The sequence below is a fragment of the Colias eurytheme genome, chromosome 26, assembly GCF_061535395.1.
Source record: "Colias eurytheme isolate Ceu_HAF_F1 chromosome 26, ilColEury1 Martin Lab GWU primary, whole genome shotgun sequence".
NCBI classification, from domain to species: Eukaryota; Metazoa; Arthropoda; class Insecta; order Lepidoptera; family Pieridae; genus Colias; species Colias eurytheme.
This window is the reverse complement of record NC_143005.1, coordinates 4,668,415-4,688,230: the sequence shown is the minus strand read 5'-3', so window position 1 is coordinate 4,688,230 and position 19,816 is coordinate 4,668,415. Positions and strand designations below refer to the sequence as shown.

The window sequence follows — 19,816 nt, the reverse complement described above, 5'->3', positions numbered from 1 at the left end:
TTAATAACAACAACCACCGAAAAAGCTTTCTCACACAGATTCGTACTTGAAAAGGGTAAATACAGTTTCAGTTCTGCTTCTGCTATTCTGGGATAAATCTGAAGACATTTAACCCAGAAGGAGGGCTTATGCATTTTTTCAAAGTCGTATTTTGCAGCAGAATCATTTTTAATTTCCAATGCTTGCTCCTGTAGTTCTTCTGGCAGCAATTCAACATCAATATGGTAAGGGTCCGTTGTTAATTATTGGTAAATGTGATTATCGCAGACGTATTAGTTCATCTGTAAGGTGCTGCAGATGATACGAAATTTCGGTTCAATTTAACGTCTTTGAAGGGAGCTTCTTCAGTAATTGCGAAAAACTTGGGAAAAGAGGAAAAGGGCTTTTTTTTTTCAAATGATACCACCTCTCAAAATATGCTACTGAATATTGTTTTCAGTATTTTGGGTAATTCTTAGTTTATTAGAGTAATAGATTAATTAAATTTTACTAAAAATGTTTTTGAATTTTTTTTAAACCCCGATTTTATATGAAATAGTGAAAAATAGTAACTTAGGCACGTTTTTTGGTCCAGAACGTTACCTAAGAATATTTTGCTTTTGAAATAAAACTAAAGTTAGAATTGGGTTTTTTTGGCATGTAGTAGCTTAATAATTGTCCTGTCTAGCAAATAAACTTAAACTCTAGTTAAAAACGAAATAATTACTTATTGTAGGTAACTTGTAACAAATTGTCATGACCGTTTTCGAAACTTTTACGAAAATGCAATTTTTAACTTTTATTTCATTAATAAAATAAAAGGGCAAATCCAATCAAAATACGCCAATCAGTATTTGAGAATGCATTTGTTTCAAAAATATAAAAAAAAATTCACAAAATAAAGAAAAACTATATCAAAACTCTTCAATATTTCAGGGGACAGTCACGTATATCTGACCTATCAGTAACATAGTAAAGTTGAGGTCAAACTGGGTCTAATTAAATACACCCGCTTACCTTACTTTTCATCATTTTTATTTGACTTTTATTACTAGTACTATTTTGCACATGTTTACGTATGATATCAAAAATAAACAATTCAGTCTATAAGCAATTGTTTTTAAAACTAGCTTAGGTTTTAAAATTTTCACTTAGTATGGTAAAGTGGTTCTTAAATTAATTAAATCACTTTGAAATAGTTTGTACTAATAGTTTTTCTAGTGACTTCCTTGCTACCGACATAAACATTGCGATGTAGAGAAATCGCTTGTGCGTAAAGATTTTGTAATTTAAATGCATCTTCACTGTAACGCAAACAGCAACCTAACAAATCATCCCACACAAATTTGTCTACTAAGATATGTTGTGCTTTGTATACATCACCTCTACCGGCAGCTATAGCTTGTGGATCGTTTTTTATATCACGTTGAATGCGTCCACGCCATTGTATAGATTTTCTTAAGGAATTTCTCGTAATTTCATTCACAATCCATTTTTTGTGACAATTTTTATAAAATTTGTATATACCGTAAATAAACAGTAATTCCACAGTACTTGTGTGGTTCGCTAGCTGTCTTATATCGGCATTATTTGCTCCTGCTGCATTTTGGGCCAAAATAAATTCCTCTTTACTATTTGTAGATCCCATTTTTGTAGATCAAAACTTAGCATAGAAATAGCAAAATGGCTCACGTCCACTCACTACAGTTTTTATTCGCTACTGACGTTTACAGATTCATGCCAATGCTGCCAATTCTGGAATATAGTTAGTACTGGGTGCAAATATTTTTTTTACTGACTAAATTCATAGGATACCCCATGAGAAAACTTATTATCAAAGAAAAAAGGCAAAAGGGCTGGTATTAGGGGCAGGGCTGGTATTCGGGGCAACCACCCTAATCCAAAAGAATATATTCAAAGTGACGCTTTTGCACCTTACATATTTTAAGTAAATGTATGGTACAGCTAGCAAAAAAGGAAACCAAATAAAACTATTTTGTACATATTTATGAAAAATATATATTTTTGTACAGGTATCAAGGACAAGGAATTTTTTGAATCATTTCGTCTGATCGTCTATTTTTAGAACAAATTTGTGTTAAACTCTCATATCTGTTTCTTGTAATGCTGCATCACAAATCTGTTCTTCATACTCTGGAGTGTCATTTTCACCAGTAGCTCGGCTCAGAACTTCCCTGTAATCTTATATATAAAAATGAATCGCAAAATGTGTTGGTAAGCGCATAACTCGAGAACGGCTGAACCGATTTCGATAATTCTTTTTTTATTATATTCCTTGAAGTACGAGGATGGTATTAATGTAGAGAAAAGATGTGTTTTTTGTACCACGGGCGAAGCCGGGGCGGACCGCTAGTATGTATATAAAAATGAATAGCAAAATGTGTTGGTAAGCGCATAACTCGAGAACGGTTGAACCGATTTCGATAATTCTTTTTTTATTATATTCCTTGAAGTACGAGGATGGTTTTTTATGTAGAGAAAACGTAAATATGTACCACGGGCGAAGCTGGGGCGGACCGCTAGTAATTAATATCATCTCGGCTCTCCCATTCATCACCGAAATGTTTTTGCAGTAGTTTCTTTACATCTTCCAATTTTGCCCTGTTTAATACTACTTTTTTTTATATATATTTTATTTTTATTTTTATTTTTTTTATATTTAATGCGGTTCGGATTAAAACCAGTCAATGTTTTGTTTTTTTTCATTATATTTTTACTCAGCCCCGCGTCAGCATTGTAATGAACTTCCCCTCTTACCAAAATACGATTTGGCTTTCTTTTTAAATAAAATCGTTTTGTTTGCTGGAATTGGAAATGCCAGTTCCCAGGTGTTCGAACTACTTTTTCTAACTCCGATTTCCAGTCATATACGTCATCAAAACGTTTAACTGTACCATACTTCTCAAATACTTCAATGTACTGATCGGGAGTTAGAATGATCTCCATATTCTTGATTTCTTTTTCAATCAAACCAAATACCCGGTCCGGTGGCAGAAAAGAATGGCCAGGAACAGGGAATACCAATTCTACTGAGGTGATATGTTGTGGTGCACAACGATTCAACCAGTTAGAGCACATTCCAACCATTGTGGTATTTTTGTTTTGAGCTCCACATCCATCGGCTACTAGTCTTACAGTGGTTATATTTTCATTGAACGATGTGTTTTGGAGACAGTCGAAAACGGCTGATGCAATTTCATTGCTGCCTTTACGATGTTCGTCTTCTGTCCAAGTGTACAGTGTTACATTTTCTCGCTTCAATGTATTTTCCGGAACAGTCCTGACAACGGCAAAGTTGTATATATATAGTTGTCGGCTATAATAAGCGGCCTGGTCAGATACTTTAGGTAGTACTTGGTTTTTTTGGCAGTCGAATGAAAGTACCATTAAATCGTCTCTTTTTTCCTTCAAGAGTCTGTAAAATGCTCGTGTTTTCAATTTATGGACCCGCATTTCAGCCATTAACAATGCTTTCTCAGAAGTCCTCGTACATGATTTAATTTTTTCTGTAAGCTCACTGCACTTTGAACAGGTATCGGTTCGAGGGCTGCCAAATCCTAAATTGTAACACCTTGTGAAAACAGATCTGAAATAGCATTCTAGAACTTTCATACCCTCTTCGCATTGTTGACAGTATAGTTTCCATATTTTACGGATATTTAATGGTACGTTTACACGCTTGCCAAGCCTTGGCAAACTGCAAACAGTCCCAAGCCTCCACAAATCTCGTTTGGCGTTTGAAAGGCGTTTATACGCTTGTGTATGCGTCAGTCTGCAATATACATCCAAGCATGGCGGACACCGAACTTGTGACGGCTATTGCTTTTGGTTTAACGTACTTTTATTTGAAATGTAAGCAAAGTGAAATAAAAAAAAGGAGAGCTCGACGACAGCGAAGATGGTGGATGAAAAAGATTCATCATAATCGTACCAGGTATCTACCTATTTTGATTTAACCATTATCTGTTGCAGTTGAGTTATGCCACAATACTTACGATATATTTTATTTGTTACAGACAATTTATAGAAGAGAAATTTAATGAACTTTTATATGAACCATCTGGAGAGTTTGATAACTTCTGCCGAATGAGCTATTCTGATTTTGAGTTTTTACTGCAAAAAATTTCACCAATGATATCCAAGCATGATACAGACTTCAGAGAAGCTATACCAGCCAAATTTCGTCTTGCCATTACGCTACGATTTTTAGCATCTGGTGATTCTTACAAAAGCCTTCACTACTTATTTAAAGTATCTGTCTCTATGATATCAATAATCATTCGTGAAGTTTGCCGAGCTCTTAATGAAATTCTAAAGGATCTAGTTAAGGTAGGAATAAAACAAAACATTATGTTATACATTTATTTATATTTTAATAGAATCATAGGAAATCTGTTCTAAGAATGTATGTTAGCCGAATGCTTTATTGTTTAATTATTTATTAATTTAAATAAGAATTATGTCGACGAATCAAAATCTTCGAAAGCATTCAGCATAGCCATGTTTATAATGTTGGTTTCACGTGAGGCTGGGTTGATGATTTGGTCCGATATGATACGAATAGATGACGAGGGTGCTGTTGATGTAGACGGAGCTCGAGCTATTGGAGTTGGTATATGTTTTGCCATGTCTGGCGCTGAATAAGAAGTTTGTGTGTTTGGAGAGGGAAAAAAACTTTGGTTGTTAAGAATAGGTTCAGAATAAGCAGGAGATGGTGTTGAATACGCACCAGCCATTGACGATGGTCGAGAATAATATATATGACGCTCATTTGATTTTTGACTGATTCTGTTAATAAACAACCCATCTATTTGGTACATCATAATTTTTCTTTCATCAGTTGACAGTTCACGTAGCTTTATAGCCAATAATTTTGCGTATAGATCGCAATCATCGTCTTTGTGAGCAGGTATATTTTCATTCTGCCTTTGACCCAAAACATTTGTTAATTGTCCAAAAGCCACGGCCATTTGCTTTTCAGCCGTTTCAGAAGCAGGGCGACGACGTTTATTAGTAACAGCTTGTATGGATGGTGGTCTGGATGGTGATCTAGATGGTGGTCTGGATGGTGTGGTAACCGTACTTGTACGGTCTCTTATCAGAGGGTCATCCTCTGTCTGATCTGTATCTTCTTCTATTTGTTGTGATTGCTGCAAAAAAAAATAATATACTTAAACTTACACTTCATTTACTTTCTTTTTACAGATGCCCACCACAGCAGAAGGATGGCTTAATATAGAAGAAGGATTCAGGACTAAATTTCCACATTGCATAGGTGCATTGGATGGCAAGCATGTAGTCATTGAAAGCCCAACGCATAGTGGAACAGAGTATTTCAATTATAAGAAAACTTTTAGCATTGTCCTTTTGGCTTTAGTGGATAGCAAATACAAATTTGTATTCGCAGACATCGGGAGTCAAGGAAGAATAAGTGACGGCGGCGTCTTTAATAATTGTTTACTATGGAAAAGAATAATTAGAAACGAGATAAATTTTCCACCACCATGTCCACTTTCAGGATCGAATATTAATATTCCATACGTGTTTTTAGCTGACGGTGCTTTTGCATTGAGTCAACACGTAATGAAACCCTACCCTGGAAACCATGAAGTAGACTCACCAAAAAGGTTATTTAACCAAAATTTATCTAGATCCAGAGTTGTAGTTGAAAATACGTTTGGAATTTTAACCTCAGTTTTCAGAATATTCAGACGCCCTATCAATTTAGAACCACAAACTGTAACGGAATTTACGATGACTTGTGTATTACTACATAACTTTTTGAGAACAAGTAAAAGTTCTTCAAATCGATATACTCCTCAGAGTTCGTTTGACGTATATGACAGTAGTGGAAATATGGTTACCCCAGGTTCATGGCGTAGAGATAACGACGAATATAATGCATTGCAAAATTTACCACAAATACCACGAAGATCTCCGGTGAACGCCAGAGAAGTCAGGGAAGAATTTACTTCATATTTTAATAGGATTGGATAAGTTGATAAAAATGTATAAATAAATGTAGGTATAATAACCAACCGGTGTTTTTTTTTTTATTTAGAACTAGCTTCCGCCCGCGACTCCGTCCGCGCGGAAAAATTAAGATTTATTTTTTTCTACGTATTTTTCCGGGATAAAAAGTATCCTATTTTATGCCCAGGATAATAAGGTATAATTATACCAAGTTTCATCGAAATCGAACCGTTAGTTTTCACGTGATGCCTTCACATACAGACAGACAGACAGACAGACAAAAATTTTTTTAATCACATATTTGGGTTTGGTATCGATCCAGTAACACCCCCTGCTATTTATTTTTTCAATATTTTCAATGTACAGAATTGACCCTTCTACAGATTTATTATATGTTTTAGGGCTGATTTTTCAATCGTTGGTTAAAACTTATTCGTCCAATAACGCATTAAACTACCATTTCAAAAATGTATTCTTATTGTCCGTATTTGACAGTTTACAGGTGGCATTTTAAAATGTTACGATAATACTTTATTGGACGGATAAATTTTAAACCAAGGATTGAAAAGTCGGCCCTTAGAATAAATAAATTTATTTACTTACTGTTTCGGTGTTTATCCCTTCATTGCAAGTATATACTGGTAGTAAAAATGACTCCATGATTTCGTAAGCATACCAAGTTGGATTGTATATTTCTTCGGCACCTAAAATAAAATAAAAACATCGAAAATTAGAGCGAGATAGTATGGAATAATCGAGAAACTAACCAACGCTTTTAAACAGTTACACCTTGCAGACTATCAAAATAATTATAAATGTATCGTAGGAACATACCTGCGCCAGAACGCATAGATTCACGTTTTTTTTTCAAGTGTTTGCGAAAAGTAGTCATCAATATCTCTTTTTTATTTTTTATTTCCTTTACTGGCCTTCCAGTAAGTTTAGAAAGACGAATCCATGCATCTGCTTGTTTCTTCTTATCTTTATGATTTGCATCTTTCGGATTCCAGATGCATGGTTCCAGTTGGTAATGTTCTAGAAACGAAAGACTCTCCTCATTCGACCAGCAACTCATTTTTTATTTATTTTTTGTAAAATCAAGCAAGCGTGCACTCATCGCGAGATCACGATGGCTACTAAACGCGGACCAACATGTAAATGCATCGCAAGCGCTTGCCGCAAACGCCCTTTGATCTGCGTAAAAAAACCGACACTCGACTGGATCGGAAGCAAGCAGGCACAAGCCCACGCAAGCCAAGCCAAACGCCCTTTTTACATGCTTGCGATTGTCGATCCTTGCTAAGGCTTGGCAAGCGTGTAAACGTACCATAAGGATGATGACAAATACTTTCTGATGACTGTTGACCTGCAATAGTGGGATTCGATGCATTGAAATTTCTCGATAAACGCTTTGACTGCTATAAGCTTATTTCTATTTTTAGCAGAGGTATGATCGCCTCCTCTCCTTTCTTGAACTACTGACCCAGTAGCTGTAAATGTTTGGGAAACTTTTCTAATTCTGTGTGCTGATATGTTCAAGATCCCCAAGAAAGTTTTTTGACACACTAGAAGTAGTTTCGTATCTCCTCTCCTCCGAACATAAAGTTTAGTTGTATGTTCTGTAGGTTTGCGTACACCCACTCTCGGACGCCGTCTTTTGATTTTTGTAACTTTACAATGTTTTAGTATAAAAGCGTCTTGATCTTTTTTGTTCTTTGTTTTATAAAATTCACCATGAAAACTTTGTATATCCAGCATTGTTATTTTTTTGCATTTAAAATGCTTATTATCTTGGCCATGATTATAGTACGACATAAAAGAGATGAAATTAATTATTTTGGAACTAATTCGTTTTTCATTACCTGGCAACCCTGAATTGGCAATGTAGCTGTCAAGTTGAATAAAAATTTGTTGTTTTTTTCGTGAAGTGGAGAATTATTGAGATAAAATTGTTATTTAGAACAAGAAATTTAAATAAAAAAGGAGACATCATGAAAAAGGTTAAACGTAGCGGTGTCCGTGATGTGGTGTATAAAGTTTTTATTCGGTGTTTGTCCGAATTTCAAGCTGGAAATTTATTGACTGATTTGGAAAACGTTTACAAACGTACAGCAGAATATACCGGTGAGATTCCATTTATTTTTGCTTAGTACTACGTAAAATAGAATATTCCATTAGTGACGAGTGTTTAATGTATGTATGAATGGCGATTATTACGTTTTCGCAATTTAATTTGAGGTTATTTGTATGTAAACAAAAACTAGTTTTTATAGTGCGACCAGCACAATTTGAGTCAAGAAGTCCAATCCAACCAGCCTCAAATAAAGTACCTAGTTTAGATTTTACTACATAGTATAGTGATAACTGTTTTCATACAGCTATCTATCTATTAATCAATCAAACCATAATAAAAAAAATCATATTTACTGTATCATATTTACAGATACTGAAGATGCCCCGTACCCTCTTGCCAGTACTTCGAAACAGAGTGATGATCAGTCCTTTGAAGGAGTAGAATATTTAGATTTTAATGAATTATATTAATGTACAAAATTTATCTACAAAAAAAAATAAAAATATGTGGTTTTCAAATCGCCTTGTTTTTTTCTACCCGACGGACCCAGAAAGAGGGTAATGTGTTTGAGCTGCATGTATGCTTGTTTGTTTGTATGTTTGATTCTATGTGCGCCTCTGCAGTCTAAGCACTTGACCGATTTTTATAAAATAACTAATTCCAAATACATTTAAGTAAAATTTGACCTAGGTAGGTCAATTAAAATACTAATGTATTTTTGTCTTAAAATTACACTATTGCTACAATGAAACAATTATAACGGTTTAAATCGCGGTATTTATTTTAGATTATCTAAATGAATTTTTGGATTTTTATTCTATAGTATCAAGATCGCTTGCGTCGCAGTATCAGTGTTGCTATATGAGCGACGGTGGCGCCCTCATTTATTTTCATCTCTTTTGTGTCGCACTGTACATGAAGGTAAACCAGGCGGTGTCTTAGCCGAATATCTGCAATACCAAAAGATCACATTTAAAACAAACCAGACTAATAAACCAAAAGGCCCTGCCAAAAGTCATAAAAAAAGATGCAGGATAGCGGGTGAAACCAGGAACCTATCTTACAAAAACAAATTAATTGTATTGAAAACATGCATTGAAATCAGAGCACAAAACACCGTCAAAATAATACTTTTTTTATCATACTTAAGTCAACATCGCATTTTTTGACTGACGTTACTAGCACGTTTATCAGGACGAAAACACCTACCTTTGAACCTTCGCTTTTGCTCTTTTCCACGTCTCCGGAGCCCTGATTCTTTTCCTCGCCTTATCGGGAGGTACTTCTGCGACGTTTTCTTCCATATTTTGTTTATTTAACACACAAATAACTCTTAAAATGGATAACAAAACTCACACGACTTGACTAGCAACAATCATCCGACGCCATGCGACGCCATTACAAAAGTGTCATGGCTGACAGTTCTGCGACTGCTGTGATTGGTCAATTTGGACAGTGGCGTATTTGCAATTAAACTGTTGAGGACAGTATCGTTTTAGCTTCTCAACCGACTTTTTGAACTCGATTTTCGATGGGACAGTGCTTAAATTGCATTCAAACGAGCTGAACCATCCGACAGGTTATAAAAAACACCGCCAGATGGCATTATTAGTTAAGTTTGAGAAAAAATGGACAGTGGCGCTTTTGCTTTTAGCCCCCTCATTTGGTGTAACACGTACGACACGTTGAATCTGTTAAAGAAAATATAATATTTCATAAACAATATAAACATGTGTGAGCACATTGACTCCAACGAAAATATTAATTAACAAGCCAAACTACCTTCATCGCTGTCTCCCAAGCATTTATCACACAAATAATCAATTGTTGTTAGCCCACCAACGCAGTCATCGCAGTAAAATAATTTGCAGGCCATACATTTTGTTTTCTTGTCAAGAATTGAGCAATCACAACCATTACAAATAAGAAATTTAATGTCATGCTTTTTTATTAAAGTTGCATTACTTTTTGTAATTCTCTTTGTTAGACGTTTGTTCTTGTTTTTGGCCTCTAATATATCGAGTTTAGTAGAACTAGGTCCTGAACTAAGTGATTTACAGGTATTATCTGGTAAAATATCTAAACTCTTTTTTGTTGTACAGTTCAGTTGGTTATTATATTCATCAAAACCTGGTCCTCGAGAATTAGACTCTGCATCGGGCAAAATATGTATAGGCAAGAAATCAATATCTTTCAAATTAAATTCAATATCCATAGGCAAATTAAAAGTTTCTGATTTTATTTCCAGGCTATCTTGTTCATCCATGGGGAAATTTAGGTTTTCTGATGTAATATCCAGGTCATCAACTTCATTTATGGGCAAGTTCAGGTTCACTGGTACGATTTCGGGAGAAGCAACTTCATCCTTAGGATAATCCAGGTTTTTTGAGACAAATTCCGGTAGATATATTTTATCATTAGGCATGTTAGAGGTTGGTGTAGTATCCAGGTTATCAACTTCGTCTATGGGTAAATTCAGGTTCATTGGTATGATTTCGGGGGAAGCAACTCCATGGGTTTTTATCTTCCATATATTCCTTAATGCTGTAATAGGCTCTCTGAACTAATACGTTTTTTACATAATTTTTAAATTTAGCACTACTAAACTCTTTGATACTATGAGGAATTCTGCCTATACCTTGGCCCATAAATGAGTTTTTAACTTTCGCTAACCGATAAAATGGCATTTCAATTTTATTTCTGTTCCTTGTGCCATAACAGTGTCTATCTCCTACTCTTGTGTGTAAGTCTGCGTTATAAAGTCTTATTGCCTGAAATGGCATCTTTAAATTCAGTGTAACTAACATTTATATTAAAGACTAGCTTTCCGCCTGCGGCTTCGCCCGCGTTTTCAAAAAAAAACCCGCATAGTTCCCGTTCCCGTGGGATTTCCGGGATAAAACCTAGCCTATGTCACTCAGAAATGATGTAGCTTTCCAACAGTGAAAGAATTTTTCAAATCTGCCAAGTAGTTTCGGAGCCTATTCAATTCATACAAACAAACAAACAAACAAAAAATCAAACCCTTCCTCTTTATAATATTTGTTATATATAAAGTTTATTACCGTCCGTAAAAAGGAATTGTGCGTTTTCTTTACTTGTTATTAAAGAAAACGCACAATTCCTTTTTACGGACGGTTTCTTTCATCGGTCTTTACATTTCCCATGACACTGAAGATTCGTTCCACAAAAGCATTAGATATGGGAATACTACATACATACTGTACGATTTTCAACAAATTTGGCGCTGCTTCGTTGTTAAAAAATTTGCACCACATATTAAGCGAATTCCCTTCCAGTGAAGAGAAAACACTGTGGAGTGCAGCTAGTTCTTCTAGCCTTCAGGAGGAGTTTGCTGCTTCCATGATGAGATATTAATGGAATATTATTTATTTTATTAATGCTTTTTTTAATACAAAGTGATAACAAATATTAAAACAGCTTAATCATGCATATAAATATACCTGCCCCAAGTGACTGGAATTATGCTGTTTTAAGAATTTAATTAGGACAAAAAAAGTTTTATAATCTTGTTCTTCATTACAGGCCATTTATCAGAAAAAATATCAATATCTATTAAATTTAACAACGAGTTATAATGTCTTAAAGTTCTTGTAATAGGTGAATTATTGGTAATAGGTGTCTAATAGGTGTCTAATAGGTGTCTTGTAATAGGTGAATTTGTTTTACATGAGGGTAGAAAAAATAATTTATAAGAGCTAGGACGCTTCTGTCTACAAGGCACAATATTTATATGATTAAGAAGTTCTGGACAATCAACTTTACCATTTAATATTTTATGCAAAAATGCCATATCTAAAAGTTTGCGTCTGTTATCTAGGGAGCATAATTTAAAAAACTTTAATCTTTCGGAATAAGAAGAAAGCTGTAGGTTGTGATGATAAGAAAGTAGGGACAAAAATCTTTTCTGAATCCGTTCGACTCTGTACCTGTGCACGTCGTAAAAAGGAGACTATACTTGAGAACAATATTCTACAATATTGCGACATAAACATAAATATAAAATTATTATAGTTCTATAATTTTTAAATTGTTTTGTATTACGTATTATAAAACCTATTAATTTGGAGACTTTAGTTGCGGATTTTCAGTCACCGGAAAAGCGTTCCAAGTAACAGAACCCTCGATTGGACACGAATGGAGTGCTCAAAGGAAAAGATTCCCTTTCATTCTGCGCATATCGTGCGAGGTATAATAATTTAAAATAAAATAAACTTAATTCCACACGATAGTATTGGTGAATGGAACATAGCTCGTGCACTGTGGCTTTATCCCACGCGCTAACCATTCTACTATATTCAGCCACTGAGGCAAAGCCGACACCACGACTTGAAGCAGGTAACGGGATGGCGAGTGTCTGGACTGTTACTTTGAGCGAATCAATAGCCCGTTCCAACTCGATGTCCTCTCTATACTCTATCCACCGAGTCAAGTTAATATAGCGCTCTCTCTGTCACGTAATCCCATACAAATGACAGAGACAAAAAAGTCAGTGGGCGTAAACCATTCTGAATGTACGTACACACTGCGATACTCTTAAATAAAAAATAGCTTTCTTCCCACGACACGACGACGCCTTTGGTGAAAAATTAGGCTTACATTAGGCTAGTAGAAGTTTCTTAAAATAAATAAAAAAAAGCTTTTATTAAATTAATTATTTAATGTGAAGGAAAAAACAAGAGTAATAAAATATTTACATCATTTATTTTCATTATAATTTACGTAATTATTATAATTCAAAAAACCCCCGACACAAAAATAATCTCTAAAAAGTATAAACCCTTCTCTTTTTGCATCGGGGGTTAAAAATATATTAATTACTATCCGACGACGTATCACTGCTACCGTTTTCTACATTTTTATGAATTTGTCAGTCATTATTTCTACATTCCTATCCATTGCGTTCATTTTTGGCTCTATTATTTCTTGTACATGTTTGCTACAATTTTGCCACTTTTGGGTATTAATATTTTGAATCGCGTTATTCAAAAGGTTTCTTAATTCCGCCATTTTGTAAGTTGTGTTTTCAGCGGCAACTTTACCTTTTACTTGAGCCCAAATTAATTCTATGGGATTTAACTCGCAGTGATACGGCGGAAGTCTTAAAACAGTTTTATTTTTAGCTTATGCCATTTCATCTACAGCACGTGCTTCGTATCGCTTTTTGTGTTGCTTAACTATGTTCAACAGTTCTCTTTTAAGTGAATCCTCATCAAACGTAATATTTTTTTCTTTTAACCAGTCGATAATTTCTTGTTTTTTATTTTTTTCGGTAGGTATTTTCTCAGTTTTCCTTGAGTGATAGGAGGCATTGTCCATTACAATCACACAATTATCATCTAATTTGTCAAATATTACTTCGAACCAATTTTCAAATACTTCGGCGTTCATGTCTTTGTGATAATCCCCTTGTTTTTTTGATTCGAACACGTGCAGACCTCCGTCGACGAACCCATCTTCGCTTCCAATATGTGTTATTATTAGTCTTTTGCCCTTACCTGACAAACAAAAGAATTGCAGATAAGATATTGCAAACTTTTTAGATAAATAGAAAAGTATAACGAATTGGGCCCATATTATTATTATATTACTGATAAATGAAATCCCACCAAAAACATTTTCATGTAAAATGTTGCCAAGACGAGCCCATATGACTCACACTGTCAAAAAGTTATCAGATCTCATGTAGAGCCAAGCTTCTAACACTACACGCCCTAACTCTACAAGGCCTAACTTCACAAACTCTACACCTTAGTCAAAATATGTGGCTTGGCCATTTCGCTACATTCACATCGGCGTAAGGTGAAAAATTAATTCACTGTTCATTACTTTTGTGTTATACAATAGTTCTTGTAGTAACGAACGGCCAAGCCACATATTTTGACTAAGGTGTAGAGTTTGAGAAGTTAGGCCTTGTAGAGTTAGGGCGTGTAGTGTTAGAAGCTTGGCTCTACATGAGATCTGATAACTTTTTGACAGTGTGAGTCATATGGGCTCGTCTTGGCAACATTTTACATGAAAATGTTTTTGGTGGGATTTCATTTCTTTTTGTAGGTTGTTTGTAACAATTTTTTTTTAACAAGGAGTACCTATACATATATATATCTAGGGGAACCAAGTTTTAGATTATTAGATTAGACTCTAGCGTCATCAAAATTTAATTTAAAATTACAGGTCTCATACAAACTCCCATCCCCTAGTTTAAGGGGTTGGGGGATGAAAGTTACAAGTTTTATAATTTTTTTGTTGTTTGTGTGCTAATACTAGCTTACATACAAAATTTCAGCTTTCTAGGACATTAGGAAATACCTTAAGAATTTTGATGATCATCAGTGAGTCAGTGACGAAATTAGCGTTTTTTAGATATAAATAAAATCTGAAGTATAAAAGCTAATGTAATTAAAACTTAATATGTTCAATAAGTCCGCTATTGACAATATATCCCGAAAATTTTGTTGATCTAGCATAATCCAAACCCAAGTTATGAGGGTTCAAAAAAACGTCGAAGCGCTTCGAGAAAAGGTAGGTAGTGCCCGTGCGCGTAGTCGCTTGGCTCGTCTTGGCGGGGGCACTACCGTGCCCCCAGATTATTATTGTATAGAAAATAGTCATACCTGAAGGATTTTTCAAGCCCGTTGTTAAACCGTTAATAAAGGCATCTCGACTGCTTTTCACAGTTGTGTCTTCCCATGCCCTTGATTGTGTGTCCTTCATTCACCCATGTTTCATCCAAATAGTATATTTTTGTCGATTTTCTCTTGCATTTTTGATAGCTCGAAGATAATTTCGGCGCCAAAAGTATATATCATCACGATCCAGTAGTAAGCTGTTTCTGCCGTGTTTATTATATTTGAAACCAATGTTTTTCAGTATTTTATGCAGTGTGCTTCGTTTGAATATCCCCAAAGTGCCATCATCACTGGTTTTCTTCAAAATTTTGCACTCTGCACAGCTCTGCACACTTCACTGGCCTGGACACCTTCACGTTGACCTCGCCTAGCACCTCCCGCAATTTGGCGGCAAGAACATCCGCTTCTTTTGTGCTGGAAGCACCAGGGATCTCCAATATCCTGGCACCGGTAACAGCTTGCCTAAAGCGTATCGCACCAATGCCAATCTCACCAAGATCGATCCCACGCCGCGCCTCCGTCAGGATCTTGGCATAAGTAATGCCACGCTCCTCCGCTCCCGGCTGAAGGGTCAGGACGACAGCCGAGGAAGAGGGGGCATGGAGTTTGTGCCGCTTTTTGCGGGACTGCGCCGCTGGCTTCTTCGCCTTAGCCCCCTTTGTTTTCTTCCCGCCCTTCCCGACCACAGTCCATCCTTCCTTTGGCTGCTCTTCCGGGGGGGGGTCTGATGTTGGGGGCGCGACTTTGCTGGCGGGTTTTGAATCCGCCACGCTTTTCAACGCCACTTTCTTCTTTTTCTTCACCTTGGCCCTCGGCTCCATGGCCGTAGCCGTAGCCGCAACCTGTACCGCCGCTTGTTGCTTTAAGGCAGTCTTTGCGACCGGAACCGCAGCCCGCTTCACGGCCCGCTGTGGAGCGGACCCCGTCGCCGATGTGCTTGGTTGCGGCAGCGAAGCAGCCATCGCATATGTCTTCTTCGTAGATTGCGGGAGAGGGGCAAGGTCATCGGTCGTTTTTTGGACGGCCTCCACTGTCCCTCTCCTACTATCCGCCGCCAGCGGCGGTCTTACGCGCTTAGCCGGCGGCAGACGCTCTTCTAGTGCCTCGAATCTGGCATTGATCATTCCTCCCACCTGACGCATGATGGACGCTACCAATTCAGCGTCAGGTTCTCGTGGTTGAGGCCGCTCTTGAGCGCTTTGCGAGGTCTTCACCTTTTCGAGCTCCTTTTTGAGGAAGTCGATCTCGGCCTGTAGGCGGGAGTTGTCCGCCTGCAGAAGCCGTGTCTCCTCTGAGACTGTGAGCCGCTTGAATTGTGCCACCGACAGTTCAATGTCGTCGTGCGCCAATTTGAGGACTTTTTTGAAAGTGGTCTTCAAATTGTTTGACCTGGACCGCACCTTCTCAATGGCGGCCAAGCTATCCGCAATACGGAGGCTAAGAGCCTCCGCCGTGTTTCCTTCCTCTATTGGTATGGGGGGGAGGGGAGCGCTAGCACGCATCGCCTCGATGCGCTCAGCGCACTCCGCGACCTCCTGCTCAGCCTGCAACTCTGTCTCCAGTTTGCGCGACGCGTCCAGTTTGGCTGCACGCCGAGCGGCGCACGTACCCGGCGTGCGGCCCTTCCCTCTTTTGGATGTTTTTTGGCAGGGGGTTTTTGGACCCCCAATCCCATCCTCCGAATCCGAACCGGAGCGGCTCCTATCTAGGGACCTCTTCCGCCACAGCCTTCCCTTTTCGTGGGATTGCATATCCACCACGCTGTTGGCTGAGCTTGATTTCGAAAGCCCCACCGCTCTCGTCCGTCTTGTCCTTGCGTCATCCGAATCATGTTGTCTTTCATTGTCCAAATTTATTTTGCTAGAGTCGTCGTTAAATGGGGCCGGGTTAAATGACATTTTTGTTCCCACGAGTATGGGGGATATAAAAGTCGATCCGGACGGTGCCCCCTGCACCCGGGTAACCCTTATACACCATGGAGGTCGGGCGGTATCCATGGGAGGCCACAGCTAAAGCTCACGCACTCCCGAGCCAAACTGTCCAAAAGGGACAGGAAATCCACGCCGCTGGACTGAAACGCAGATTTGAGGGTTTTTTGATGAGGTGTCCTTCCTCTCGAACCGGCCGGTTAAGGCAAGCCCCCTGGTCCGTCGTAGCTGCTAGACTAGACTAGACTAGACTAGATTTGCGGCCGGATTTAATTAGGCAACCATATATTATAATAAATAGAAAAAAATTAGCTTTAATTTGATATATGATTCATAAATGTGCGTTATGAACGTAAAAATGAATCGAAATCATACCTGTTTGCACCAGGCTGCCAAGATGTTGCGGCCAGGTGAAAAGCGGCAACCGTGATTTTTTAGAATTTTTATATCATTTGACGTGATGTAGACTACATTTTATTCAAAAAACAAGTGAACGAATTTTTTTCCCAAAAACCGATTAGAAAAATTTTAATTAAACATGCTTGCGGCCAAATTTTGACTTGCAACCTAGTCGATATATATTCTCCTAATTATAAATATACATAAAAATTCGGTTTTCAGCAAAAAACGATGAACGCACTAATCCTATATTTATAATTTTTAAAAGCCAGCAACCCTTATTTGCGGCGGGATTTAATTAGGCAACCATATATGATAATAAATAGAAAAAAATTAGCTTTAATTTGATATATGATTCATAAATGTGCGTTATGAACGTAAAAATAAATCGAAATCATACCTGTTTTCACCAGGCTGCCAAGATATTGCGGCCAGGTGAAAAGCGGCAACCGTGATTTTTTAGAATTTTTATATCATTTGACGTGATGTAGAGTACATTTTATTCAAAAAACAAGTGAACGAATTTTTTCCCAAAAATCGATTAGAAAAATTTTAATTAAACATGCTTGCGGCCAAATTTTGACTGGCAACCTAGTCGATATATATTCTCCTAATTATAAATATACATAAAAATTCGGTTTTCAGCAAAAAACCGATGAACGCACTGATCCTGCGGTGGGATCTTAGACTAGTTCTTTCACGGCCAAATATTCAGTAGAGAGATGATGACAAAACTCTTTATAACTAAAATAGGTTTATTAGACGTTTGATAATTTGCATGAATAATATAGTAAGTCTTAAGCTATTGTTTTTACTATAAAATATAGTTAGGGTTACCTACCAATATTCGCTTCCTGTTTAGCTACATGAAGGGGAAACCCTATTAGTAATTCATCTGCTAACGGTTCACGTTTCAAACCAATTGATGGAACAGCATGTTTTTTTAATTGGGTTTTCTTTTTCTTAAAATCTCTGGGTTTGAAATGCACTCCACACACATGTTTTAGGGAATGAAGTTTCTCTATAGGCAGATAAGCCAAATCTTCTATCCCGACCACTTTAACCCATTGTTTGCACCTACAAAAAAACAATATTATTAAACATAATTTACACTGAGATAGAAAAAAAGTTTATAGCGGTAGAAACAAGTTTAAAAACGAAAAAAATGTGGACAAGTTACATCAACAGCAGGCATGTTAAGCTAGTCAATTCCCAGAGACTTCCATTTGTCACAATATATTAATTTCCTTGGTCCGGTCAACCGTACCATAGAAAAATCAAAAAACACATTTTCCATAGTTTGTTTTTTCCATGTAAAAAAATTAATGCTTTTTATTATAAAAATGATAAAATATTAATGATAAATGTGCAGTACGGATTCTATAAATACTGACCTTGCCTCGTCCAAAGGAAACTTTGCAAGAAAAAAGCGTTTTTCACCCTTCTCTCGACCGGATTTGATCCCACACACTTCGCATGTTTTATAATGCATACTAGCTTCGCCCGCTTTGTCTAAAACCTAATAAATTATATACTAAAACCTTTCTCTTGAATCACGCTATCTATTAAAAAAAACCGCATCAAAATCCGTTGCGTAGTTTTAAGGATTTAAGCTAAGGGATTAGGGACAGAGAAACTTTTTTTGAGAAAAAAAACGACTTTTCTTTTTTTTTCGGTTAATAATGTGACGTTGACAGTAATGACAATACTGAAAGAAAAAAAGAGATAGATTCTGTAAGAGTAAAAAGGACAAAAATACCCGCCATAGACCTTAGTAACCGTTTCATACAATCTTTTTTTTTTATATAGAAGCTGCGGCTGCAAGTCACAATGAATGCACCAACAGTCCAAAGTACACGCCAGGTCACGGAACAATAACAATAAAATATGAGCGCGTCTGCACAGTACGGGTACCACGATCAGACTAAAATATACACGGCAGGGGCCTTAGTATACAAGGCAGGGGCCTTAATATACAAGGCAGGGGCCTTAGACAAAGTAACAATTAAAAAACGATAACGAAGTTAGAAAACGCAAAAATGTATGGGATTGACATACGCCGCGTTAGATCAAAACGATTATCGTTTTTTAATAATTGTTACTTTGTCTAAGGCCCCAGTGCATTAACGGTTATCGCTGACCAATCACAAACAAGTCTATGTTTTCCGTATTAACTTGACTCGGTGGATAGAGTATAGTACGTAGTACATGTAACTCAATGTATTACTATGATTTTTATGATTTGCAAACTTATCAAATGAGTTTTTTTCACCGTCAGTAATGTCTTCGAAGTCGGGCTTAAGTATTGAAAGAAAGAAAATACATTTAATCCAACACACATTATTGCGCAAACTTCCCGTCAAGCTTTTTTTGTTTCATTTTTGTCCTTGTACTCTGTGCAAGTTTTGTCCCATATAAGTGGCTTCGCTTCCACCAAAGTTATCAATAGTTCGATATCTATCTCAATTTTATAGTTTAGAAGAAGGTATGCAGTATAATTACGAGCGTCGTCGAGCGTGCGACAGAACTACGCACGCGCGTACTCTCGCAGACTGTACCTGGGCGACTGACCGGCCGGCGCGTCTGAAAGCTAGCTGTTGCTGTTAGTTCGGCCGCCGGCTAACCGATGCCTGGCGACCGGACGCACAGTGGTGGTTCCGGCGCGCACCCGGCAACCGCCTGCCGAATAAATTACATGCATACATGTTTCATATAAAGCGCTCTTTTCTTCTTTCTCTCTTCTAATTCCTCGCTTGAAAGTTTTGACGTTCGTTTTATTGACTGTTGTCTTC

General features: G+C 37.1%; 3 protein-coding genes across 3 annotated transcripts; 1 reads left to right on the top strand and 2 right to left on the bottom strand.

Moving 5' to 3' along the window:
* Positions 1 to 3,661: 3,661 nt before the first annotated feature.
* LOC149897154 (uncharacterized) lies at positions 3,662 to 6,038 on the top strand. Its single transcript, XM_090116656.1, has 3 exons — positions 3,662 to 3,934; positions 4,017 to 4,329; positions 5,206 to 6,038. The coding sequence occupies exons 1-3, from the start codon at positions 3,663 to 3,665 to the stop codon at positions 5,995 to 5,997; spliced, it is 1,377 nt and encodes a 458-aa protein (XP_089972782.1). The 5' UTR covers position 3,662; the 3' UTR covers positions 5,998 to 6,038.
* Positions 4,338 to 7,313, bottom strand: LOC149897153 (uncharacterized). The gene is made up of 3 exons (XM_090116657.1): positions 6,808 to 7,313; positions 6,577 to 6,677; positions 4,338 to 5,150 (listed from the first exon to the last, which is right to left on the bottom strand). The coding sequence occupies exons 1-3, from the start codon at positions 7,046 to 7,048 to the stop codon at positions 4,458 to 4,460; spliced, it is 1,035 nt and encodes a 344-aa protein (XP_089972783.1). The 5' UTR covers positions 7,049 to 7,313; the 3' UTR covers positions 4,338 to 4,457.
* Positions 7,314 to 13,192: 5,879 nt separating this feature from the next.
* LOC149897152 (uncharacterized) lies at positions 13,193 to 14,782 on the bottom strand. The gene is made up of 2 exons (XM_090117032.1): positions 14,683 to 14,782; positions 13,193 to 13,566 (listed from the first exon to the last, which is right to left on the bottom strand). The coding sequence occupies exons 1-2, from the start codon at positions 14,780 to 14,782 to the stop codon at positions 13,193 to 13,195; spliced, it is 474 nt and encodes a 157-aa protein (XP_089973158.1).
* Positions 14,783 to 19,816: the final 5,034 nt, after the last annotated feature.